At 56.3% G+C, this 26134-nt stretch overlaps 3 protein-coding genes across 5 annotated transcripts; 2 read left to right on the plus strand and 1 right to left on the minus strand.

Moving 5' to 3' along the window:
* Window positions 1–26: 26 nt before the first annotated feature.
* On the minus strand, window positions 27–2746 carry LOC129343901 (collagen alpha-1(I) chain-like). Its single transcript, XM_055000281.1, has 3 exons — window positions 2609–2746; window positions 997–2046; window positions 27–134 (listed from the first exon to the last, which is right to left on the minus strand). Exons 1-3 carry the CDS (start codon window positions 2744–2746, stop codon window positions 27–29), a joined length of 1296 nt encoding a protein of 431 aa, XP_054856256.1.
* DEF8 (differentially expressed in FDCP 8 homolog) lies at window positions 1481–10756 on the plus strand. Of its 2 annotated transcripts, none has more exons than XM_055000733.1 (12): window positions 1481–1625; window positions 3039–3176; window positions 4705–4802; window positions 5276–5425; window positions 6008–6149; window positions 6773–6937; window positions 7688–7815; window positions 8399–8512; window positions 8768–8848; window positions 9060–9200; window positions 9605–9714; window positions 9874–10756. In XM_055000733.1, the coding sequence occupies exons 2-12, from the start codon at window positions 3053–3055 to the stop codon at window positions 9974–9976; spliced, it is 1356 nt and encodes a 451-aa protein (XP_054856708.1). In that variant the 5' UTR covers window positions 1481–1625; window positions 3039–3052; the 3' UTR covers window positions 9977–10756. The 2 variants fall into 2 exon arrangements, with proteins under 2 accessions (XP_054856708.1, XP_054856709.1); XM_055000734.1 differs by having other exon boundaries at window positions 3042–3176.
* A 2181-nt stretch (window positions 10757–12937) lies between these two features.
* Window positions 12938–26011, plus strand: LOC129344087 (AFG3-like protein 1). Of its 2 annotated transcripts, none has more exons than XM_055000581.1 (17): window positions 12938–13068; window positions 16233–16302; window positions 16745–16804; window positions 16976–17091; window positions 17184–17333; window positions 17568–17636; window positions 18302–18429; window positions 18523–18787; window positions 19073–19210; window positions 19849–20002; window positions 20985–21092; window positions 21495–21620; window positions 22300–22410; window positions 23062–23177; window positions 23784–23984; window positions 24407–24601; window positions 25024–26011. In XM_055000581.1, exons 1-17 carry the CDS (start codon window positions 12955–12957, stop codon window positions 25243–25245), a joined length of 2343 nt encoding a protein of 780 aa, XP_054856556.1. In that variant the 5' UTR covers window positions 12938–12954; the 3' UTR covers window positions 25246–26011. The 2 variants fall into 2 exon arrangements, with proteins under 2 accessions (XP_054856556.1, XP_054856557.1); XM_055000582.1 differs by having other exon boundaries at window positions 18305–18429.
* Window positions 26012–26134: the final 123 nt, after the last annotated feature.

Consider the following 26134-nt stretch of genomic DNA (forward strand, 5'->3'; position numbering starts at 1 on the left):
TCTGGAGTGAGGCCTGAGCTCACCGTTCATCTGCACTCCGCCTGGCTGCGGGTGGGAAAGGGAATGGAAGAATTGGTTGGCTTCCCTGCGCAAGGACCCTGGAAGGTGCTCCCCAAAACCCCCTTCTGGCCAATCTGCATCAGGATCAAGAAACAGGCTGTGGTGTTGAGGTATCTGTACCACAGCCTCACTGCCTGGAGAAGGACAGGGATTGCCTGCCTGCCTGCCTGTGGGCAACCGTGCTTAGAGGGAGGGTAGAACTGGGCACAGATGGCTTTCTGCAAAGGTGCAGGCGACACCTGGTGGGCTTGTGAGTGGCTACCAGTTCGGGTAACTGCAAAGGGAACACAAGGCCTAGAGGCCGTCCTTTGGACTGTCAGCTGCTGGGGGAGGGGAGGGAAAGATGGTTGTTTGCCGGGAAATTGCAGGAAGTGCAATCCCTCTGGCCAGAGGCTGGACTTTCTCTATCACGTTTCCTGTCCCAACCTGCTTTCTGCCAGGAGTGGGGTCGGAGCACCCGTTCCCCCCCCCCAGTTCTCCATCACCACAGCCTTAGCAGGGGGGAGGCAGGCCTGTGCCACGGAGTTTCACCCAGCCCCCAACTCTCCAGAAACACACGAGCTTGCTCCTAGCACGTGTCTGCTTTTGCGGGACAGCCTCATTATTTTATTTGTTTGTTTATGTCATTTATAGTCCTCCTTTCTCAACTGAGACTCAAGGCTGATTACACAGTGTGCAATTAGTACTGTAGGTATCAAGAGCAATTCCATAAACAATGCCATAGGGTAAACAGATACAAGTTCACAAAGACATAGGGATCCAATGGTTCCTAACTCATTAGCGGATCACCTGAGATCCCCTCCCTACAATACAGCCCTCCTATCTCAGTCAAAAGTATTTTTTGAATAATTCGGTTTTGCATCATCATCATCATCATCATCATCCGACCTTTCTCCCTGAGACCCAAGGCGGATCACACAGAGCCAGTGAAAATACAGCATCATCAAGGGCGAGGGCATTCCGAGGGCAGAGGCGCGGGCTGAAGCCGGGCACGGCCGCTGCGGGTGGGGGGGGAGAAAGATTTGGGCCAGAACCCTCCTCCACCGGCGGTCCCAGGAGACCCAGAGCGCCCGGCTCCCAGCCAATCCGGCCGCATCGGCACTCCGGGCGTGCCCCCGCCCTGGCCCCCGCCACGTCCACGCGGAGAGCGGGCCCCGGAGCCCTCCCAGGCCCATCCGCCCGGGTGGCTTCTCCCCGCAGAGCCGGCCGGGCTGCGCGTCCCGAGGCGGTGGCGGGCCAAAGACCCCGGCCGGTCCCGCTGGGCTGGGCTGGGCTGGGCAGGCGCTCCGCTCCGCTCGGCTCCGCTCGGCTCCGCTGGGGGTGTGTGGGGCGAGGCGGGGCCAGGGAGGAGCCGCCCCCTCCCCGCGCGCTCCGGGCACTCCGCTCCGGTCCGCGCGGGGGCAGCAGCGGCCGGGCCCGGGAGGGCGCTCTGGCCGGCGCTCGCCTCGCCTCGCCTCGCCCCTCGCCTCGCCCGGGCGCCCCTCGGCGGCGATGTAGCCGGCGGAGGCAGAGCGCGGCGGAGAGCGGGCCGGGCCTGCCGGGCCGCCTCCCCCATGGGCAAGCAGGTAAGACCGGCGGGGCGGCCTCCCCTCGGCCCTCGGCCCGGCCTGTGGCTCGGGCTGCCGCGCCGGCCGCTCCCGGGACCCGCCAGAGGGGGGAGGGGGCCCCCTGGCCTGTGCCGCGCCTCGGGCTGGCAGGTCGCGCCGGGCCGCCTTCCGGAGCCGCCTTCGGGCCGGCATCCCCCCCTTCAGACGTGGCGTCTTCGCCGGCCTGCGCGTCGGAGGCGCCTTCTAGTTCTAACCCGCTCCCCAGCCGGCGTTTGCGGAGCGAGGAGGCGGAGCGCACGGAGGCGCAGGCGGCCTCGGCCCGGCTGGGCGGCAGCGGCGGCGGCGGCGGCGGCGCGGCAAGTTCCGGGCCCGAACCGCAGCAGCCCCTCTTGCGCCCCGGGGCGCCTCCCGCCGCCGCCGCCGCTGCTGCTGTGCGGGGCTGGCGGGCAGAGGATGGGCCGCGAGCGGCAGGGGGAGCGAAGGCAAGCCCGGGCCGTTTGTGTGTGTGTGTGTGTGTGTGGCGGGGGGGCGGCCTCCCCCCCCCCAGCTCCGCCGAGTCGCGGCCTGCCTCGCGTCCGGGACTGTCTCCTCCGGGGCGCGTTTGCCCCTCGAGCCCCCGCCGAGGTTTGACTCGAGCCGCCTCTGGGAAGGCGAAGCCCTCCAAGGCCGCCCGCCCGCCCGCCCCGCTGTGCCTGGCTGCGGAGGGCGGCGGCTGCGCGGGGGCTTTCCTGGGCTCTGAGCGGGCGGGGAGGCCCCTCGGCTTCGCAGAAGCGACGCTCCGGCTACTGTCACGTCCCTTCCAAGGCAGAAGAGCCGCGTCAGCCCCCGGCCCGGGCGCTGCTGGAAAGGCCGCGAATGGCGCCCCGGGGGCTCCCTCCCCTCCCCGCCCCCCACGGGACCCCTCCTGGCCCAGGCGGGCCTGCGGAGTCTCCGTGGGGCTTTCCCAGGAGGAGAGCCCTGAGGAGGAAGGGGGCGCTTCCCTGCCCTCGGGGCGGGCTTGCGGGGGACCCTGTCAAGGGACCCCGGCCTCCTCCCGGCACGGCTTCCTGCCTCTTGGAGGGGGGACGGTTGGCCCAGGACGGGTGCTGCTCCACGGGGCTCTCCGTGTGCTTCCAGGATGTTTCCAGCGGTGACATCATGGTGACCTGCGGCACCTGCCGGGAGGTGCACGTGAGGCTGGGTGCCTGAGTGACTCTGCCAGGTGCTCTTTTGACCATGGGAAGCTGCCAAACGGGCTTTTCTGCCTTCTCAGGCTGCAGGGCACAGACCTTTCAAGGCCGCAGTCAGCCACGGGAGGCTCTGTCCCATGGGGTGTGTGTGTGTGCTTGAGCTGAGCCCCTGACCCTCTGCTCCCAGAGTCTGTGGGTGCCGCCGTATCTGCTCTGTCCCGTGTGCCTCGGGCCTCTCACCCAGGCCTCTGTGTGGCTCCAGCAGGTTGGACTGCTATGGAATATGACGAGAAGCTGGCCCGTTTCCGGCAGGGCCACCTCAACCCGTTCAACAAGGCCCCGCTGCACAGCCAGCATGAGCAGAAGACTGGGGGAGCCGATGAGGAGTTTCCCCGAAAAGGTGAGTGGCCCCCCCTCTCCCTTCCCCCTGGATTTAATGTCAGCCAGGCCTCTCCAGGGCTGAGCGTTCAGGCCAGGGAGTTTGAGGAAAGACAGCTTGTGAGGGTGTGGGTGGACGGGGGCTTCTCTGTGTGGGGACCTCACCTCGGAACCCTCCCCCTGCTCTGCCTCCTGGCACTGTGCCAAGTGTCTGTCCTTGCGGTTTTGCCTCTGTTTATTAGAAGTTTCCTCCCCTCTCCTAATTCGTTTCCTGTCCTCCTGGTGTAGCTGAATGCCCCTAGAAATGATTTGTTGTTAATTTTATAACGGTGGCTGATCGGTTTCTTCAGGCAAACTTCTTGTTGGGGTGTGTGTGTGTGTGTGTGTGTGTGTGTGTGTGTGTGTGAGAGAGAGAGAGAGAGAGAGAGAGAGAGAGAGAGAGAGAGAGAGAGAGACATTTACTGATTCCAGTCCAAGACTATGCATATAAGTGGGAAGCCCTCCAGAGTTTCTAGTGCTGCCAGTGTGCGGGGCAAAGGTGACTAGGCTGTGGTGGGCTGGGCCGTGCTGCTCCCAGGGTCTTCCAGGATCAAGGCTGAGGCTTCAGGCCGCCAGTGACCCATCCATGCCCTCCTCATAGTCACTGGGGGTCCTGCTCCCTAAGGGGGCGTGGATGAGATCAGCTCATGCCTGGATCCGCCACTCCTTTTGCCACGGGGCTCCTGCCTCTGGAAAGGAGATTGGCGACGCTTTGAGGGGGCTGGCGGGCCAGTGCCCTGGATTGGCTTGGGGGAGAGTGCTGGGGGGGGCTGTATTGGACCTCACCCCGTAGGTAAGCGCTTCTTGCATGCACACTGCTGTGTCCTGGGACGCTCAGTCCTCCTGAGCTTTCTGAAGGACTGCCTGCCTGCCTGCCTCTCTAGGAGCCTCCCAACTGCTGAGATCTTCACTGGGAGCCCTGCTTGGGGAGTTCCTACTTTCCGAGGTCAGGGGTGATACTAGGCATGGGGCTTTGTGGGATTCCTTCTTCTTACCTGTCTTCCTGGTTTTTAAGCCCCAGGTAAAAACTGTTCTGTAAACCTAGACACGTCATGGTGTTGCTGTTACCGAGTTATACGCTGAGAATAAAAAGCCCCCCCCCTGGATCAGTGTGTCCTGATTCTCCCCGGAGCCAGGCGGATGGCAGGTACGCTGCCTCTGAACATGGAGTTTCCATGTAGGCTTCATGGCCCATAGCTTCTGATGGACACTTTCCCGCTGTGGACGCGTCTCATTTCCTTCTAAAGAGCCATTGATGCTTGTGGCCGTCAGTATATCTGATTTTTGGCCCGACTGTGAGTTTTTGCAAGCTGGCTGAAAGCAGGAGGCTGGGCTGAAAGGCCAGGCTTATGGCTCAGAGCTTCAGGCAGCCCCTTAATGTGTGTCTTTGTGTGTGTGTGTGTGTGTGTGTGTGTGCTGGCTCTTTTGCCTGGAGTGCCAGGCAGGTGCCAGTGGAGGGGGTGGGAATGTCTTGTCTCCTCACTCTCCCATCCCTCTCTCTTTGATGGCAGACTTGAACTTGGAGTTGTCTTTGGAGGACGCGGAGTTCCAGTGCTCGGAGCGAACGATGGACTTGGGACTGGCTGAAGATCACTTCTCACGGCCAGTGGTGAGGGCAGGGGGGGACCTGGTGCTCCTGCTTGGTTGGGTTCAGAGGCAAGAATGCCACCCCAGCCACGCACCACGTCTCTGCATTCTTGGAGAAGCACAACACTGCAGACCTCCAGGATGTCAGCTCAAAGTCCCCAACCCTGTGGGGCTAGGGCTCAGGGGGAAAGTTCCTGTCCTGTGTGCAGAGGGGCCTGGGTTCGGGTCACGGGTGATGTGAAAGGCCTCTTCCTGGGGCCCTGGAGAGCCAGCCCAGTCAGAATAACTCTGCCCTTGGGAGACCCACGTTCCCACTCAGTGTAAAGCCGGTAGCTGCCTCTGTGCCAGACTCCCCCACTGCCCTGCCCTGCCCCCTTCTGTCTCCCCCCCTGAAGTTTGTGGCCCAAGGTCCGGGAGAGCCCCAGGCACGTTGCCCAGCCGGACAGCTTAGCTACTGGGTCTCAGCCACCTCCCCTCTCCCGCCTTCTTTGCCAGGGGCTGTTCCTCGCTTCGGACATTGAGCAGCTGCGGCAAGCAATCGAGGAGTGCAAGCGGCGGATCCTGGAGCTGCCAGATAACTCGGAGAAGCAAAAGGATGCTGTGGTGCGGCTTATTCACCTGCGCCTCAAACTCCAGGAGCTGAAGGTGCAAAGACTGTGGCTGGGCATGGGCACAGAGTTCGGGTCCTCCTGCTCCTAGAGAGGAAGCGGAGGGCTGGCAAGTGCAAGGCTACACTTTGGCTTTAGCGCAACAGAATGCCAGCGGAGGGGGCTGCAGGGCTGAAGCGTGGCCACGAGTGATCCGCTGGAGTTTGTATTCCGTGGATTTTTGGCTGGGAGAGCATTAGGATCTCTGCTCTTTAGAAACTCACCGGGCAGCCTGGAAGGATGCTTTGCCTCTCTGCCTGAGAAGGGGGTCTTTCCTGCACAACTGAGCACTCACAACCAGCTCCAAGCTGGGGTTTGGGAGAGGGGAGGCTCCAGCACCTTTTATCCGGTTGAGGGTTTACATGAATATTTTTTATTCATTTGGCATGCGAGACACACTGTGTGTTGTCTGCTGTGACCCTCCGGGACCGGCCTCTCTCTTATATGTTGGCCTTTGCAGGGGTGGGCGGTATGGCTTTAGAGCCCTGCCTACACTGGAGGACAGGGGCGTGGGAGGGCTGGGGGTGGGAGCTCTCTGGTGTGGCTGTGGCTGAAAGCCTCTGGACATCTCGTGCCGCAGGACCCCAGTGAGGACGAGCCCAACATCCGAGTGATCCTGGAGCATCGCTTCCACAAGGAGAAGACCAAGAGCGTGAAGCAGACCTGTGACAAATGCAGCACCATCATCTGGGGGCTCCTCCAGACTTGGTACACCTGCACAGGTGAGAAGCCCTTCTTGGGGCTGGGAGGCCCGGTTGGAAATCCTGGCTGCCATTCCTTCCCACAGGGCCTCTCCCCTGTTGCTGTTTGCATGGCATGGTCTTAGCTTTGACTCTGGGCAAAGGTGGGATTTGGCATGTTTGTCACCTTTCAAAGCAGCGCCTGGCTGCCAGATCTCTTCTTCAGGCCTTGGGAACAGTCGGGGATCACTTCAGAAGAAGGTCTCAGTGGGTCTTGGAGGCAACCGCTTGACCTCCAGCATCTGGTGCTGTGTGATTGGCGCAGAGCAGCCCTGCCCCCTCCCTGCTCTTTGATTTGGCCCCCAGTGGCTGTTAGCTTCCTTCTCCCTCTGCCAGACAAAGGGAGAAGATGTAGTCCTCTGTTTTCTTTCTTTTACCTACTATGTGTGCCAAATACTTCTATGCACTACATCTATTTGTCCTTTGGAACTCCCTGCCACAGGACATAGGAGGCCAGATCTGCCTTCTCCTGCTGGTGGGTTTTGTATTTGAGGAAGCCTGCTGCAAAGCAGTTGATGGTCCCTGCTCTAACATGCAAGCGGAAGCAAACGGGGAGAGGTTCTGTCCTGCTAGTTAGCTCACACTTTCCTCTTGTTCCTTCCTAGGATGTTCCTATCGCTGCCACAGCAAGTGCCTGAACCTCATCTCCAAGCCTTGCGTGCGCTCCAAGGTCAGCCACCAGGCTGAATACGAGCTCAGCATCTGCCCAGAGACAGGGCTGGACAGCCAGGATTATCGCTGTGCCGAGTGCCGTGCTCCCATCTCTCTCCGTACGTGTGGGGCTGGGGCCAGTGTGTGGGTGGGGGCTGCACCGGCTCTCCTGCATGCATGTGCCTGGGGGGCCTCTCTCCCTCTCGGCTGTGTTGTGCTCACGCAGGCCTGCCACATCACCTGGGCTGGGGCAAAGGGCCAGCTCTGAGTGCTGAAAGCCACTGAGAACAAAGGCTGAGCTTTCTTTGCTTGCTCACCTCGGGGGAGCTGTGGGAACACAGGACTCCAGCCGTGATCTTAGGGTCATCCTCACCCCAGCTTCTGGGGCCCCAGACTTCTGTGCAGTCCTAAGAAATCTTGCTTTTCCATGAAACCGTGAAAGTGTAAGTCCGGCACACAGTCCAGCAGCTTGTATATGGGGATGGAGTGAATCACTTCCCTTTTCTGCTCCGAACTACTGTTTTTTCCCTGCTGCGTCCTGCAGCCTGCCTGGTTGTTGGCCTGTTCTGCTGGCACCTCTGAGCCCCTCTGCTCAAAACTCTGGGGACTGGATGGAAAGGCCTGGCTGTGGAGAGGGATCCAGAGAGGCTGGGCTGGGAACTCTGTGCTCTGCAGGCAGGAAGTTTTCCCATCCCAGTGCTTCCAGTTACTGGCCCTCCAGCAGCAGAAGGGGGGGGGCGTGCCTCTTTTGGGACTGGGCTGCCAGTGGGAGGAGACAGTCCTGCTGAGCTGCTGAGTGGCTCAGTGACGTGTGCTGTTCAAATCGGACGTCTGTCCAGATAATCCTGCTGTCCTTGGTCTCAATGCAGGGGGAGTCCCAAACGAGGCCCGGCAATGTGACTACACAGGTCTCTATTACTGCAGCAACTGCCACTGGAATGATCAGGCTGTCATCCCCGCCAGGGTCATCCACAACTGGGACTTTGAAACCCGCAAGGTATGGGATGAAAACTCCCTGGGTTGAGGCCGTTGCCCGTGGGGGCAGTCGTTAGGGCCAGCGTATTAGCGCCTCTGGTGGCCGTCGGCCTGGACATCCACTGTGCAGCCTCCATTCTCAGAGGCAGGAGACAAACGAGCTGGGGGCATGGGGTGTCTTTGGACCGAGTCTTGGCAGAATGCTGCCCAAGATGTGACCTAGCAGGGCAGCGCTTAGGATGGCTGTGTTATCTCCCGAGCACGTGTGGAAATCAGGCTATGCTCTTGGCTTCTGCGTGGGATACTTCATGGATCCGGGGAGGGGAATCGTGCCCCTGCAGGCATTGGCTTCATTCCTACCCAGGCTGGCAGAACCCAAACCTCCTCCTGCAGTCTGCTTTAGTGGTTGAGGTGGTCTCTGGCCAGCCCAGTCCCTACTGTTGCCAGCCTTGGAAGAGAGTGAGAAGACATCCCAGTAAAGCTTCTCTTCTCTTCAGTGCTCTGGACTGGAGCCACCCCTCCTTTCTGCCCCTCCGTGCCTCGTTATTGGAGAATGACTCAGTGGCTGCCCAGCTCTGTCCCAACAGATGCTTGCGGTCTTTCAGGTGTCTCGGTGCAGTATGCGCTACCTGATGCTGATGGTGTCCCGGCCAGTACTCAAACTGCGCGAGATCAACCCACTTCTCTTCAATTATGTTGAGGAACTGGTGGAAATCCGGGTGAGTGCGTCAGGGGGGAGGCATTTGTCAGGCACCTAGATCTCCTGTTGCATGGGGCAGAGGGACTGGTATTTGGGGATTTAATGAGACATCCCTTGTATGATACCAAAACACGAGGCTGCACTCTTGCCTGATGGTGAGTGAAATAGGGAGAGGAGAATCTGGAGGACGGGCAGAATACAAAACACCTTGGATTTGAGTGTAAGCAGGAAACCAGCCCCTCTCACCCCCACCGCCTCTCTCCTGCCCCTGCAGAAGCTGCGCCAGGATATCCTGCTCATGAAGCCCTATCTCGTGACCTGCAAGGAAGCCATGGAGGCTCGCCTGCTGCTCCAGGTCTGGGGGGGGGGAAGGGGGGCAGCCCGAGTCCTCTCTGCTCTTTCTGATTCAAACAGGAAATCGGCACCCTGCCAGAGGGCTTCCCTGTGGAGATGGGATGCCGCTGACTTCCTTTGCAGCTGGACTGAGGCTGCTTGAGGCCTCCAGAAGATCTGTGAGCCTCTTTCTCCTTGCATGGAGATGGCGGCTGAGCTCATTCTTCCTTCAGCTGCAGGACCGGCAGCACTTTGTGGAGAACGACGAAATGTACTCTCTGCAAGACCTCATGGACATCAGTGCTGGGCGCCTCAGCTGCTCCCTAACGGAGATCCACACGCTCTTTGCCAAGCACATCAAGCTGGACTGTGAGGTGAGGAGTTGTCCCAGAAGGGAGTGGGCGCCCCAGGCAGGCGGAACCTGGCAGAGAGCCCGTCCACAGGGGGCTGCTGGGGAGATCCGCTCCCGACGCTTGCCATGGTAACTCAGCTGTTGCAGCGGATTCCGACTTGGCGTTCCAGATCGTGTTTTGCATTCTCCCAGCATTCACTGATGGTTATTTTGTTGCTGAGGAAAAGGCACTTCCTTTCCTTCCGCTGAACCCATCTGTTGTGCTTGTGAATGCTGTTGTGCAGCCCTGTGGAATCTGAATGCTGCAGTGCCCGTTAGCAAGCCCACAAAACAGCAGCCTCTGCAGCATGGCCACGGGTGCCAGGGGAGTGCGGAGTGTAGGGGTGAGGGACTGTGACTCACTGGCCTTCTTTTCACTTGCTGCAGCGGTGCCAAGCCAAGGGCTTTGTGTGTGAGCTCTGCAAGGAAGGTGACGTGCTCTTCCCCTTTGACAGCCACACCTCCATGTGCATGGACTGCTCGGCCGTCTTCCACAGGTGCGTGTGCGGGCACTGAGAGGCTCCTCCTCCTGCCCCAAGCTGGCTGGCTTCAGGGCTACATCCTGTGAGGCCAGTGGGTCAGTGAGAGGTGGCAGGCTACTGCCCCTCCTGCTGGGGAATGGACCAGACGGGCCTTTGCTTCTGCTCTTCCTTCAGGGATTGCTATTACGACAACTCCACCACCTGCCCCAAGTGTGCTCGGCTGAATCTGAGAAAGCAGACGCTGCTCAGGGATCCCAGCATGGAGCTGCAGGCATAGAGTCTTCTACCCTCTCTAGCTTAGCTGGAGAGGCAGCACCGGGGAACGTGGTTTCACATGCTGTTGCATGGGAGAAGCTGAATTCAGGTGGACAAGGAGCCCAAATCTTGCACAGAAATGTGGCTGGAAAAGCTTTGTCCAAAGCTGGAAAATGACACAACTGGGTGGGTGTTGATCTTCAGTCATAGACTCTCTTCTACAAGAGGGGCCATCAAGACTGTTCTGCGCGCACCAATCTTTGCAGAATTTCTCTGCCTGGAATTGTGAGCTGGAGGTCAACAGACCTTGTCTCTAAGAAGGACATGCTGAGTCAGCCCATGGATTACTCCCAGTATATGCTGTGTAGTCCTGGAGAAAGGACAGCCTGACTGCGGTGCAGACAAGTTCTTCAATTGCACAGTAACATTGGTGCACTCTGTTTGGCGTTCAAGACCACGAGCATCTGGTTTGCATATAAACCTCAAAGAGGGTGCCTCTGTGGCTTCCTTTCTGGTGACGGAGTGTCGTTGTGGAAGGTGAACTCAATGGGTTTGGCATAAGGGACCAAGAGATGCCTTGAAGTCATTTCCCTTTGACTTGGGTCCATAGTGTGTTTGGGTCAGAGGTGGGGAGAGGAATCAGAGGTGTTCCTTTCTTCTTCGTCCTCACTGCTGTGGGTGTTGGCAAATTCAAGGACTGAATGGCTTAGGAAGTTGGAACAGCCCTTGACACCCATGAGAAAAGTAATTTATCATGAGCACTAAAATCACTTTAAATAAAGCTATGTTGAATCTTGCTGTACCACTCTTAAGTGGGCCTGTCTTTGTGCTAGCCCATTTCTGGCTAAATGTTACTTCTCTCTCCTTCTCACTTCCCCATCAAAGATTCAATGTTGCATCTACTGCGGCTGTTTGTAACACTTGTGAATGAATGGACCTGCAAGCCCTTCTGTGTTCTTCTTGGTTGGCCCTAGAAGATCAGACTACAGCTGCCCCTTCCTCTCACTTCTCAGGGGTCCCAAAAACAAATTGGGTAAGCAGCCACTGCCATCAGCGGCTCAGAGAATATCTCCTGCTAAAGGGAGTCACATCTAGTACTCTGAACCTGCATGACTGTTTAGAGGCTCTGCGTAGTTGCCTCTCCTCCAAGTTAGCGCAGGGGTTCATCTACCACATCACAGCTTAAAGCTATTGTGCTCCAGGGATGGATAACTTCTCTGCTGCCCCTCTGTTACCAAACTTCGGCTGGCCAGACTGTGGTGCGTTTCCAGAAATCGGATTTAGAGCGTTCCAAATATAAGGCAGTTTCCAGTGGGTAGCCATGTTGGTCTGTAATAGAAGGGCAAGATTTGGGCCCAGTGGCACCTTAAAGCCAAACCAGGTTGCCAGGGTGTGACCTTTGGAGAGTTAGAGCACCCTTCGTCAGATGACAACAGGTTCTGTTGAGGCACTCCAGGCTGAGCAAGAAAAAGGTGAAACGATGCAGTCTCTCCACTAATTACTTCCTAAATGGTGTTTATATAGGACATACCAATTTTACTTGAACTTGCTGTAACTTAATTCTCTCGGTTCAGCCTTTTCTCAGTTGTCCCATCCTACAGGACAGAGATGGAGGCCCTAGCTAAAAGCTTAGTTTATCATGACTTGGGCTTATCCAAGCAGCTGGAAGCCATAAATAAAATAAGAGATAGCTTTTTCATATCCTGAGTTTAAATGTTCTTTCTCTTTCTCCCTTTCTGCCACCTTCCTGGAAAGTAACCTTACTGTTCCTGTCCACAAGGAAGACTTTTCCTTCTGTCCTTTTAGTCCTCCCAGCTTTAAGGTTTTGGGTGTGACTTGCCAGCTGAGTTTGAGGTTGTCCTGCCAGTAGTGTAACAGTAATGTCACCTACTGCTTGGTGTTCAAAAGGGAATTACTATAGCATAGGGGTTAAGTGGTTGGGCTGCGAATCAGTACTCTGCTAGTTCAAATCCCACTACCACCATAAGCTCAGCAGGTGGCCTTGGGTCAGCCACTCCTCTCAGCTCAGCTCCCCAGCTGTATGGTGGGGATGAGAATAATGCTGATTTTGTTTGCCCCTCTGAGTGGCCACTAATCTGTCTAGAAGGGCAGTATATAAGCACAGTTATTATCAGGGTTACCAGCCTCCAGGTAGTAGCTAGCGATCTCCTGGAATTACAGCTGATCTCCAGGCAACACAGATCAGTTCCCCAGGAGAAAATGGTTGCTCTGAAGGGTAAACTCTATGGTATTATACCCCACTGAGGCTCCTCCCTTCCTCAAACTCCGCCTTCCCCAGGCCCCCCCCCCCCCAAATCTCCAGGAATTTCCCAACCTGGACCTGGCAACCCCAGTTATTATAAAGCTGCTGCAGCATAGCAGTTAAGTGGTTGGGCTGTGAACCAGGGCACTCTCTCTATATATACAGAAGAGTGGTATGTAAGTTCAGTTATAATTACTATTATTATAACCAAGAGCTTGAGTACCATGTGCTTGAACCTGGGGGATGGGGAGGGGGTACCAGGAGGACTGACTGGATTGGAGGGCACGGTGAGGAGGTGCTCCAGAGAGCGGGAGTGCTTGGCGGGGCTCAGGTCCCTTCTTGTGTCCCCCGAGAGGTGGCGGGGGAGGGAGGCTGGCGGGGGAGCATCTCCGGATCCCGGCAGCTTGCGGGGCCCTTCTTTCTGCCCTGCAGCCGGGCGCACTGAGTGCCTGGGTCGAGGGCGCGTCCGCACAACCCTTTTCGTGGCTTGGAGTCGCGCCACTCGGAGAAGAGCTGGGCTGCCTGGGACCTGCGCCTTTCCGTCCTTGAGGCCTTCGGGCGCTTCTCCTGGCCGGCTCCAGCCAGAGCGGCGGCCTCCCGATCATCCGCACAAACAGGAAACGGGATGGCCGCTCTAGGAGAGAACGATTCCGGGCCTTCCGCCTCCATGGTCTCTCGGCACACCGCCTGGGAGGCAGCCGCGCATGCGCCCTACGCGCCCGAGCGTCGGGACCAGAATGGCTCATCGGTTGGCGGCGGCGATTTGGGCGCCTCCTCTGGCCGCCTGGCGCGGAGGCCGCTGGCGGGGAGGCGGGCTGGCTGGGCGTGGGGAGCTGGCGCCAGCCCGGCAGGTGAGGAGAGGGCCTCTTTACGGCACTGTCGTAAACGACAACAGGCTCCCCTGTCCCCCCCAGAGTCCTGGCGGTGGAACGGCGCGCGTCGATGACGTCATCCACCCTCGCCGGCGCCTGGATGCCGGAGCTGGGCCGCCCTCGGGACCCGGGCGCCCATCTGGCTCTCGTGTGAACCCGCAGGCTCGCGTAGGACCTGCGCGCCCGCCAGCGTTCCGCAGCCAGCCGCCTCGGTTCCGTTGGGCCTTCGCGGGCCCCTCCCGCTCCCCTCTCCCCCGCTCGTTCGCCTTGCCCCTTTCTGGCAGCCGTTTGTGGCGAATTCCACAAGCCTCGTCAGCGGGGAGGTCTGCGCGAGAAGTGCCTCCTCGTTCTGCTCTCCTTCGTCAGCTGCCGGCAATTTCCGTGCCGGCCTCAACTTCTGGTGCCGTGGGAGGAGGAAGGAGATTCTCTACTACATGCACAGTGTACACACCATCTTTTTCTCGCCACTGGAAAGCCCTGAAGCCCTTCGCCTCCGTCCTCATCGGATCCTCTGGCTTGGGCAGCAGACAGGCCAGCCCCCATCTGTTTCAGCCCACGGTCTGCGCTAATTGGGTGATAATAAATTATAACAGTGTGCTTCTATACCATTTTCCTAGACAGATTACTGCACACTCACAGCCCCGAACAAAGGCAGTGCTATTGTCCCCATGATACAGCTGGGGAGCTGGGCTGAGAGGAGTGGCAGACCCAAGGCCGCCTGCTGAGCTCCTGGCAGGAGTGGGAGTCAAAGCAGCAGGATGCTCATTCACAACCCAACTACTAAACCAGTATGCTACCGCAGTTCTCATGGTGTATTATTATCCCCTCCGCACAGCTGGGGAGCTGGGCTGAGAGGAGTTGGCTGACCCAAGACTGAGCTCATGGCAGTGGTGGGAGTCAAACCAGCAGAGGGCTGATGTCACATACCTTCCAAGACAGTCCTGTAGATTGCGGCAAGCTCGTATACGTGAAGCATTTTGACTATCAGAAGCCCTGTAGGACGCTGATTACTGTTTTGTTAATTTTCTCATGCCAGGCACCACTTCTACCTGAGGCCTTCCACAAGTGTAGCTTGCTAGAGGCTCTCTTAGGTTACCCTGCTTTAGCAACAGTACAAAATAAACTCTGCAAGTGCAGGGCATTAAATGGCTGGGCACTTTGGCATTAGTGCATTTACAGGGTGGTGAACCAGAGGCAAAGTGGGTCCATTCTCCACACAGGTTAACTCACAGAGATCTGGAAGAAGGAACTAGCCCCCGAGGAGTGGCTAACAACAGACATCCTCAGAGTGCAAATATAGATAGCAGGGGCCAGAAAATAAGGCTAGTTGGTAGTAAATAGAGGCAGCAGCAGCAGCATAGGCAAGGAACTGCTCTTCAGGACTGACAAAATACTGTCAGCGTTCTGCCATTATATTGGGATGTTAACTCAGCTGCCTCATAGAGCTGTCATAAACCAGTCTGTCTTGGCTCATTGCCCATCCATCTGCAATATGCAGGTAATAATATAGAATAGTTTATTTCTGCCCTCAGCATTTACAGCATTTTTTAAATTAAAAAAATAATTAAAATATTTTTCCCAGTTTACAAGTCCTGATTCTGGAGAGCATGAATGCTGGCTTCATTTCTGCTTTTGTGGGAAGATGGTGACAATCTGCTGCCAAATAGATTTCTGCACTTGGAAGCAGCTGTCACTGTCCCCGCTTTAACTTGAGGGAGCCAAAGCTTTATAAACAACCAGATAATGTGGCCTGCAAACCAAAGAACTGTTGCTGTTCTGCTGCCGCCTGTGGACACAGTGCACATTTCCATCCCTTTCCTCTTTATATATGCCTAAAACATCTCATTGACAAAATCTTGGCACAATGATAGTGGAAGTAGCGTCTTACTTTGTGGAAACGGTTACAGGGCACTTAAAAAGAATACCCCCAAACATGACTTGAGTCACACCAACAAGCCCAAGAAGTTTGTCTGCATGTTCAGCTCAAGTTCTCCCCTACCTTAGCCCATATTCTCAGAGTGGCTTGCATTTTCAAAGTCCTTTTGTTCCATGCAGACACCCCCCCCCTTAATCCATGACACCATCCCTCCTAAATCCACCACTTTAATATATGATGGTTATAGATCCAGAGGAGTTAGCCGTGTTAGTCTGTAGTAGCAAAATCAAAAAGAGTCCAGTAGCACCTTTAAGACTAACCAATTTTATTGTAGCATAAGCTTTCGAGAATCAAGTTCTCTTCATCAGATGCATGATCCAAACTGGTCAAATACAGAAGAGGAGGGGAGATAGGGGAGAGAAGGAGACATATATCAGAAGGGGACAGGATGCAATTAGTGGGGAGGCAACCAAAACATTCCTTTGCTAGTAAATGTAAACATCTCCTTTTGGTGTGGAGTCAGTTTGCCGTGTTAGTTTGCAGCAGTAAAAGCGTCCAATTCCTATGTAGTATAAGCCTTTGATAACCACAGCTCTCCCTGCCAGATGCATCTGACAAGAGATGGTTGTTACTTAAATCTGTTGGTTTAATATTGGGAGCATGGGAGATATCCTTCCCCACCCACCCCCCACCCCCAACAAGATGCTGGACTTTTTACTGCCCCCTGGCAAGGTCAGTGGATGCATATGACTGATAAATTCTGCGGAACCTTTAGCAGAAAAGGTGTGGCGAGTTATGTTCCTTTTGACACTGATCACTTTCACTTGTAGCCCTTATCTAACATGGTTCTAGATGACAGCAGGTTTGTTATCTTCATTAAGCACCTTTCATATCCTCTTTTACTATTGGCTTTGCATTTATGGTGACCCTCTGATAATACTTCCATTTTATAGATGGTTAAATAGGAGTGGCTTGCCCATGGCCACAACGAGTCAGTGTCAGGATTTGAACTCAGACCCTCCGCTCCATGATGTGCACTCAGTCTGGGAAACCATATTTGTTTTCAGCTGCTAAACAGTTTGTTTGCGGCTGGTGTGCCGACTCTTCTGCTGCAACAACATGTGCACACCCTTCTGAGTGCCTAGCTGAAGCCCATTAGATCACTGGGCTGCTTCTCTGTGCTTAACCTTGCTGTGGATGGTGGGAGAAAGGGAGCGTGGGCATTGCTGGCACTCTGGAAATCAGGTCTACCTTTTGCTTGTTCTAGTGGCTTCAGTGGATCCATCCTGTCTGTGTCGCACCTTTCAATCGTTGGCTGAACTCCAAACCTCCCAAAGGTATGTGACTACAGCAGCAGCTCCAGTCTCTTGTGACGCTGATAAATAAGCGGACACTGTGAGCTTTGTTGCGTATCAGAGCACAAGTTACATTTAGAAAGCCCCAGCTTCGAATCCCCAGCACCTATATCTGTGAAAGGCTCACAGCTAGCTGGTCTTCATTGAACCTGCAGCTTGGGAAGCAGACAGCACCAGGTGTGGTCACGTGATGAACTCTCCCGGACAGCCTCTCCTTGCTGCTGCTCCTGCCTTGCTAGGTTGAGGGGTGGGTGAGAGCCTAGCAGTTTCTGTTGGGGCAGTGGGCAGCTCTGGAATGGACCTACTAGAACACTAGCGAGATGGGGGTGGGGAAAATCATTTTGATGCCAGGATAGATGAAGGTTGCACTTCGTGCCACAGAAAGCAGGGAACAGTAAGAGGGAGCTCTGTGTTTGTTCCCCAGGCTTTGAGAAGGAAGATGAGAAGAGCCAGAGTCCAAAGAACACTAATCCTGAGCGTGAAGGTCAGTCCCCACCTCCCTATATCTTTCTCTGCACCTCTTTCCATAAGGGTGTGGAGTGGCTGGTGACTCAAGTCATAAATCCCCCCGGATACCCCCTATTCATATACCAGGGGATTGATGTCTGTTTTCCAACACATCCTGTGGACATCCCTAAACAAGTCTCTTCCACAGAGCCTCACGGGGCAAAAAATCTTGGTCCCCGGAAGAATACAGGGGGAAGTAGGGGCGGAGAAGACCAGAGAAGGAAGAAGGAGGAGGATTCGGGGTGGTGGAGTCGCATGCAGAAGGTCCGTGTTGGTTTCCTCTGTTTTATGTTGTTTCCTAGAATGGGTTGAAATGGAAAATGACCTAAATGACACTTGCTCCCTCTTGGCTCCAGGGAGAGTTCCCCTGGGACAACAAGGACTTCCGGTACCTGGCTGTCATGGGGGCCGGTGTGGCCTCAGGCTTCCTCTACTTCTACTGGCGAGATCCTGGCCGAGAGATCAATTGGAAGCAATTTGTGCATTACTACCTGGCCAGAGGAGTGGTAAGGCCCTTTGCAATGTGCTCTTTGTTACCCATACGCTCTGGTCTCCTTTGTGTGCTGAAGCAAGTGTCAAGCACTGAGACTTGCCTTGGCCACCTACAGCCGTTGGGAGAAAGGAGGGGGAACACAGGGCCGTTTCTGCCTCTGCCTGGGAATTCCTTGTGCTCCTGCTGCTCCCTTCTGTACACAAGTAAACACGCCCCCCCCCCCCCGATCCTCTCTGTCGTTCTAAAGGTGGATCGGCTGGAAGTGGTGAACAAGCAGTTTGTGCGTGTGTTCCTCGTCCCTGGAGCTGCCTCAGAGGTAAGGGAGGGCTGAATTTGAGCAGGAAAGGCAACTGTGCAGCCCTTTGCTGGAATAGCCTTCTTTGGGGCAACATAATCTGGGTCCAGCGGCCCCTCCAGAGGCTTGAGTTCTAGTGTGCAGCTGCATCATGCAGTGGTCCAGGACATGCAACAGGTCGAAGCCTGCTCATTTCCCAGCTGCTGAGCATCCCTACGGGCTGTTACTTCAATTTCTAGTGCAATTGGTCCCCTGGTCTCGAGGCAGGCAGTTGCAATGCAAGGAGAGCTGCTGTAGCATAGGGAACTCTGCTGGTTCGACTCCCACTACTCTGAGGGTGGCCGTGGGTCAGCCACTCTCCTCAGCCCCAGCTCCCCAGCTGTATTGTGGGGATCATGGTAACAGTACGTTTGTTCACTGCTCCGAGTGAGGCACTAATCTACCTAGAAGAGCGGTATAAGCACACTATTATTAGTATAGGGAATTTCCTGCACTGTGCAGGGCATTGAACTACATAACCCTGGAGGTCCCTTCCAGCTCTGTTTCTATGACATGCCCCTCCCCGGAAGCCTAGCACAGAGTACATTGCATGGCCCTGGGGTCCCTCACTGACTCCACGGGCAAGGAGAGCCCTGCGTGAACTGCAGAGGCAAAGTCCATCCGTCAGCATCTGTTACTGCTTGCAGCAGAAGTATGTCTGGTTCAATATCGGCAGCGTGGATACATTTGAACGGAACTTGGAGACTACTCAACTGGAGCTGGGAATTGACCGTGGCCACCAGGTTTCAGTGGTCTACAGCACAGAGAGTGATGGGTGAGTGCCAGGCCAAGCAGCTGCCCCACTGCACTTCACCCCTACTGCCCACACAGCTCACTCACATGCCTCTCTGACCTCCTCCTCTTGCAGCTCCGTCTTCCTGAGCATGATTCCCACCCTGCTGCTCGTTGGCTTCCTGCTGTTCACTCTAAGACGTGGACCGCTGGGAGGCGGGCGTGGAGGGCGAGGGATCTTCAGTGTCGCGGAGACCACAGCCAAGATCCTGAAAGACAACACTGAAGTGCGGTTCAGGGACGTGGCTGGCTGCGAAGAGGCCAAGCTGGAGATCATGGAGTTTGTCAACTTCCTGAAGAATCCTAAGCAGTATCAAGATCTGGGGGCCAAGATTCCAAAGGTACCTGTCTGAGATTTGTAGGCAAAACACAGTTTAGACAGAGAAGCAGAACGCGGGTAGCATGAGCTGGTTTGATGGTTGACCATCCAGGGACACCCCAAGACCTGTTAGAGTAGAATGGTTTGGGCACGACATGGAAACCAGAAGCTGTAAGCCCTGGGCTGTTCTAGGGAGTGCCCAGTTTGGGGGGGAGAGGCAGAAGTTTGCAAGCCACTTCAGAAAGCTGATAGTAATTGTTGGACTGCCTGGACCCATCCATTTTACTCTGCCCACTCTTTCTTGTAGGGTGCGATGCTGACAGGCCCTCCGGGCACAGGGAAAACCCTCTTGGCCAAAGCTACTGCTGGGGAAGCCAATGTCCCCTTCATCACAGTGAATGGCTCCGAGTTCCTGGAGATGTTTGTCGGTGTTGGGCCTGCTAGGGTGAGATTGGGGGGGGGGGTTGTCTCATGAACTGCTCTGCACTGCTCAGAAGGGCGGAAGCCCATGGGGAAGAGGACGAGAGGCCCTAGCTGGCAGGGCGAGGCATCATCCTTGGTCTAAACAGGTGCCCTATTTTTGCTGAGCTCTCGGACTTGCCCCAGGCCCCAGGCCCTGCTGCTACCACTCTGGGAGCCTGCAGCCCCCTTCCTCACATTTGTGTTCCTAGCCATATACAGTGGCCTGCCAGCCAGCCCCTTTTTCCAAAACCCATTCCCCCTGCTGTGATCGTTCATCTTCTGCTCCTCTCGTCTGCTCCTGCTCTCGATGTGGTTCCGCCAGCCCTACTTTATGGCTCAGATTCTGGGATCAGGCCCTTTAAAGGCTTCCCATGAATGGAACCATCTTGATCAAAACCTTGGCATCCCATAATACTTCTTGTCACTATGGCTGCCCAAGTCCTGTTGGTGGATCTTGGCATGCACCTGGGGCAAGAGGGTGGCGAGAGACCTCTGGCCGTGATGCTCTCCGCTGAGCCCTTCTTTTTCTCCATCTCCATCTCATTTCCTGGCCCTGCCCCATGCTCCATTTCCAGGCCAAGAGAGATGTCAGCTCTTGGAGGAACGTCTGTTGACTTTCAGGTCCGGGACATGTTTGCCTTGGCACAGAAGAACGCCCCCTGCATCCTCTTCATTGACGAGATTGATGCCATCGGGAGAAAGCGGAGCCATGGGAACTTTGGGGGTCAGAACGAGCAAGAGAACACCCTCAATCAGCTGCTGGTGGAGATGGATGGTGAGAGACCTCACAGCAGCATCCCTGGTATGGAAAGGGACGGAGCTGCACCACCCAGCCTGGAAGAAGGTTGCTGTGGGTCTTGAAAAACACCTAGATGTTCTCACCAGTATTCCTTTTCCAAGCCCTGGCTTTGTGCATTAACATTTCTAGAGCATTTTTAAATGCAGATGTGATTCTCTGGCCTGTAGTGTCTATGACACCCCCTCCTCCATATGACCCACCATGATCTCTTAAGATCAGGGCTTTTTTTCAGCCGGAACGCGGTGGAATGGAGTTCCGGCACCTCTTGAAAATGGTCACATGGCTGGTGGCCCCGCCCCCTGATCTCCAGACAGTGGGGAGTTTAGATTGCCCTCCGTGCCTGGTGCAGAGGGCGATCTAAACTCCCCTCTGTCCGGAAATCAGGGGACGGGGCCACTGGCCATGTGACCATTTTTGCCAAGGGCGATTTAAACTTTTAAAAACTCCCCCCCTTGTTCCAGCTGACCCAAAGTGACATCATTGTGCGGACCTGAGTTCCACCACTGAGTTCCACTACCTCTTTTCCCAGAAAAAAGCCCTGCTTAAGATCAACCAAGAACACCCACTGGAATTCAAGCAAAGATGCACAGAGTGTACTTGGTGGCTGCTGTGCAGCTGTGGAATTCCTTGCTGCTTAAGATTAACCAGAATCTACGCCTAAGCATCTTCCTTGGGCGACTGGAAATTTTCCATTTGGACAGTTATTTAACTGCTGGGGAAAAGTGGGTTCCTTTTAGCAGAATTTTTTAAAATGGGGTTTAGCTCTAACGATCTCTGAGAAGGATTTAGCCAGCAGAAAAGATACTCTGAATTTTTCTTGAAAATGCATCTATCATGCCAAATACATTAAATGCAGCCACATGAGGGCTCTCAGCATTTTCCCTTGGGCCTGCCTTCCGAGCGGAGATTTTTGATTCCTCACTGGGCCTTTGCTTCTGGTCTCCCACTTTATGCACAGGGTTCAACAGCAGCACAAACGTCGTGGTGCTTGCAGGCACAAACCGTCCCGACATCCTAGATCCAGCGCTGATGAGACCTGGACGCTTTGACCGGCAGATTTATATCGGTAATGATTGCCTCTGTATATGGAGGTTCCCTTTAGCAGTCACTGATGGATGTCTCCTCCTTGAATCTGTCTAACCCGCTATTAAAGCCATCTATGTGTGTGGCCCTCATTCTCCACTAGCAGTGAATTTCACATATGTGAATGTGCAAGTTCCGAAGAAGCCCCCCCCCCCCCCGGGCAGGTGCTGCATTCCACTGTCCTGTCTCCTTCCAGACCAGACAGAAGGTGCTGTCTTGGGAATCCCCCTTCCCTCTTCCTTTTCTCCCTCGTTCTGCTGCCTGTGGGAGATTTCCAAGTGCAAAGAGGTTTCCCAAATCTAGAGGGGGCTGTCACGTGAGAGTGATGCAGGAACAGGGTTAGGGTTCTCTGAGAAGACCTCTCTGGGTGCCTCCCCCTCCCCAGGCCCACCAGACATCAAAGGCAGAGTGTCTATCTTCAAAGTCCACCTCCGGCCACTCAAACTGGATGTGGACATCAGCAGGGATGCTTTGGCTCGAAAGATGGCTGCCTGGACTCCGGGATTCACAGGTGAGATGTGAGAAACATGCCAGACGGGGGCAGAGAAGTGAGGGGCACCATAGGGGGTGGCTGGACACTCTTGCATGGGCCTCTGGGGATATTGTCCCTTCCACAGAGAGATTGTCATGGGGGTGGGATGGGGGTGGGCAGGGGCGCTAACAGCTTTCAGACAGCAGCAGGGCTGGTTGTTCAGTGATGGGTATTTCACCTGGCCTCGTGGGAGCCTTCTTGCAGCGCCCCTTGCCTTTGCCTGGGGTCTGGATTGCACCTGGGAGATCTCAGGTGGTTGACAGGTAGGTGATCCTGACCCACAGCAGGGGAGTCAGACTGAAGGAGCTTCTGATTCCTCCCATTCTTGGTGATGCGGGAAGAGCAGGGCTCCTTCCAGGAGGGATTTTTCAAGAGTGCCAGAGCAGGTCTCTAAGAGGAAAGAGCAAAAGGGCGCCTCCATGGCCGTGGGTGAGTGTGGAGCTGGCCTGCCTGCTGCTGAAGGGAGGGAGTCTTGCTCTAGGAACGCCAGGGCTCCAGAGAAGCTTTCTGGGACTTCTGCAATGCTGTACATCCAAATGGAAGGAAAGAGGAGATTCTTCTAGGGGTGGGCAGGCTTCCTTTCCTTGTGGGTCACTCCCCCACCCCCCAAACAGGGAGCAGGCCAGCCGGCAAGCAAGCGCTTCCCCTCTCTCTGCAGGTGCTGATATTGCCAATGTTTGCAACGAGGCCGCCCTGATTGCTGCACGCTTCGCCAGTCCCACCGTGGATGCAAAGCACTTTGAGCAAGCTGTCGAGAGGGTCATTGGGGGTGAGGCTGCCTTCTGCTCAATGGGAACAAGGGGGGTAATGTGGGCAGGCTGCCTGGTCCCAGGTGCATTTAAATGAAGCAAATCTTGTGGGGTTCCATAGAACAAGTGGGGCAGGGGTGGGGGGAGGTGGTGCTGGAAGCCTCCGGCCAGTTTCCGGGTTCCTTGGCTACGGACACTGTTGCCTGCCTTTTGCCTAAGCTCACCCTGAGCAGAGTAGAGAGGTGGCACATATAATGTGGCTGGGTGGGGGGAGACGTCTTTACCATTCCTTGGTAATTTCTCCACTCAAGGGACCAAGCAGCGTAGAACCTTCCACTGCTGCAGACACTCTTTGCTCTGGGGCACTGTTAGGGAAAGGAAATTGGAAGCGACTGACGCTTTCCCTGGGGAATGGAGGCTAAGTCGCTTGCCAGGTTTTGCGCAGGCTGACGTTGGTCTAAAGCTTCCAGTGCAGGAAAGATAGAAGTTGGCCTTCATAACTCCCAATTACAAAGGACTTCTACACCTTAGACTCTAAAGGCCAAATCATGTGGAGCCTTCACTGGCTTGGTGTTTGCCTGGGAGCTCTCTAGGGAGCGGAGAGCTTGATAAAGCAGTAGGGGGGCGGGCTTTCTGTGCCCTGTGTTCTTACTCCCCGTTTGTCTCTTCAGGGCTCGAGAAAAAGACGCAAGTCCTGCAGCCGAATGAGAAGGCCACCGTGGCTTACCATGAGGCCGGTCATGCTGTGGTGGGGTGGTTCTTGGAGCACGCTGACCCTCTGCTGAAGGTACCCCCCCCCCAGGCTTCTGGCACACCCAGAGAGCGAGGCAGAGCAGTTGTGTGGATGGGGGGCTGAGGAACGAATACTGCCAGTGAGCATGCTCGGAAGAGCTCGCCTGGGTGCTCTGGGAAGGGTGCTTCTAGCACTCTGGCATTTCGTCCAGCAGGCTGGACAGGTGTGCCTTCCCTCTCATTGAGCCTCTCTGGTACCAGTTCCTGTTGCTGAAGATTTCCAGGCTGATTTGGCCTGACCGCTACCATGTGTGGGAGGTGAGCGAGTCTTGGAGCCTAAATGCCTCTAAGGCTGGCTGTAGGAAGAGCAAGAGCACCCCCGAGCGCCCATTTTTAAGCCCAGAAGGATGTCATGTGGAATGGGCCCTGCAATTCCAAGGCAGTGCCCAACTTTTACTGCAGGGTAGGTGGGCCAGGGTTTGGGGTGAAGTCGCAGAGCCCATAAGGGATGGGGCAGAGATGTCCTTTTGGTGCAGTGGGGTTGGCCAGAGCCAGACTGCCTGGCAGCTCTCCCCGCTCCCTGGGAAGCCCTTCTTCCGGGTGGCTCATAGCAGGGTGGGACTCTGCTCACCTGGGCTCTGTGTCTCTGTGTGTCTGCCAGGTCTCCATCATCCCCCGGGGTAAAGGATTGGGCTACGCACAGTACCTGCCCCGGGAGCAGTTCCTCTACACCCGCGAGCAGCTTTTTGACCGCATGTGCATGATGCTGGGTGGCCGCGTGGCTGAGCAGCTGTTCTTTGGTCGTATCACCACCGGTGCCCAGGACGATCTCCGGAAGGTGACCCAGACTGCCTATGCTCAGGTAAAGCCCGGACGGATGAGCAGCCTGCTGGAACGGTCGGGAGGAGAAGGGCCGCGGCTCCGTGATGCTGCATCCGTCTGGCATGCAGGAGGTCCTGGGTTCAAGCCCCAACACTAATCTCAGACCGTCAGTGTAGACAAGTCTTGCTTCGACCTGATTCCGTCTACGGCAACTTCGTGTGCCTGAGATGGGGGTGGGGAGAGGCAGCCTGTGAGAGCACGAGGTGTGCAGAGACCTTTCGCTTGCCAGCTGAGCCGTTTGTTCCCCGGTTTGCTTTCTGCATCCTGTCTTGTGAGGAGCACACGTCGGGCTTTGAAAGCTGCAGACTAAAGCCTGAGAACGTGCAACAGTGCCTGGGGGAGCCACACTGAGGGCCCTGGGCATCCCGTTCCCGGGCTCAGGGGCATCTTGCTCTCTCTTAGATTGTGCAGTTTGGCATGAGTGACAAGCTGGGCCAGGTCTCCTTCGCCCTCCCGCAGCAGGGTGAGCCGGTGACCGAGAAGCCCTACAGCGAAGCCACCGCAGAGCTCATTGATGAGGAGGTGCGGGCCTTGGTTCACGCAGCTTACCAGAGGACCCTGGAGCTGCTGACTCACTGCCGCGAGCAAGTGGAGAAGGTACAGAGGCAGGACAGCTACCCCCCCCCCCGGGATGCCTTCTGCAGCCTCCCTCCCCTCCCATATTCGGAAAGAGGACACAGTTGCTGGGGCAAAGGGGACTGCTGGGAGCAAAGGACTGAGCAGGACCGGTTCCTTGGAGGCCAAGGGCTGGTTTCTCCCCCTGCCGTTTCTGTCAAGGGGTCTGCTGCTGCTCAGGCCTTTCAGCTGCCTGTTGACGTGGCCTCATCTAGGGGCGGCAGCAGCAGCAGCATAACAGGAGGCTGAATCCCTCGCTCAAACCCTTGTTTCTTCCCCGCGGCTGGCTTGGCAAGCCAGTTGTTGTTGTGTGGACTGCCTGTGCGCCTGTGTGGCTGGCTGGTTGGCTGGCAGGCAGCCGGTCGCTCTGGAGAAATCTGGTGATCCGTTTTCCTTCCCTGCAGGTGGGAAAGCGCCTCCTGGAGAAGGAGGTCCTGGAGAAGGCGGACATGGTGGAACTGCTGGGGCCCAGGCCCTTCGCGGAGAGATCCACCTACGAGGAGTTTGTCGAGGGGACCGGGAGCTTAGAGGAAGACACCTCCCTCCCCGAAGGCCTGAAGGACTGGAACCCTGAGCAGGAGCAGGACAGCCTGGACGAGGAGAGAGCTCAGGAAAAGGCCCCCTAGGGAAGGGGCCAGCAGTGCGCTTGCCGGGCCAGCACCCGGGCCTGCTTCTCCAAAGGGGGGTTTCCATTTGGACCCTCTTGGCGGGGCTGAGAGCTTTTTCTCTGGAGCTTTTGGATCCCCCTCTGCCTTGCCAAGGTGCCGAGCTTGGAGCACAGGACACAGGGCATGCGCACGTGCACCCTGCCTGGAAGGAGTGACGGCCAAGTTTTTCTTCCCTCGAGTGCCCAGAAGACTTTGTCTGCAGCACAGTGGAGCAGAATGCTTTCCAACGTCTGTGTTGGGAGGGACTGTGGGAAGCGGGGGGACGGGGACGGGGACAGGCACCCTTCCCTGGACTGGCCCAAAACTGCCTCTGTCCCTCCCATAAAGCCGTCCCTGCCTCACCACAGTGATCTTCCCTTGCAGGGCATAGGATTCAGTGGTCTCGGAAGGCAAGGCCGAGGATGGGATCTCCCTAGCAAGAGACCAAGAGCAGCCTTTGTGTGCTTTTGGGGGGGGGGTGTCTTTGCCCCAACTGCGCCCTGCCTTCCCTTCCCCTGGCAGCCCTCCTGCAGCCAGGCCTAGAGAGAGGCCCAGTGGAGGAAGCAAGCTGGGTGAGCCTCAAGAGCTTCAGAATGCTGTGGACTCGCTTGTGGTGTGCATGACACAGGGAAGGGCCTCTGCACCGGAGAGCACGGGACCAAAAAAGATGAGGTGTGTGAGGATCCAGCCCCCTTGAGCAGGGGACGAGTGGGAAAATGGTGCTAGTTAAAATGGTGCTACTTGAGTCCTTGATCTCATTGTCTTCTTGGCCGAGCTGGGAGCAGGAGCTCTTAGGACTGACTTGCGCTCTCGCTCAGTTACCCCAGCTACTGGCATCGTTACCTTGGGCAGGAACAGGGATTTCCAT

Source organism: Eublepharis macularius, chromosome 16 (genome assembly GCF_028583425.1).
Source record: "Eublepharis macularius isolate TG4126 chromosome 16, MPM_Emac_v1.0, whole genome shotgun sequence".
Classification (NCBI taxonomy): domain Eukaryota; kingdom Metazoa; phylum Chordata; class Lepidosauria; order Squamata; family Eublepharidae; genus Eublepharis; species Eublepharis macularius.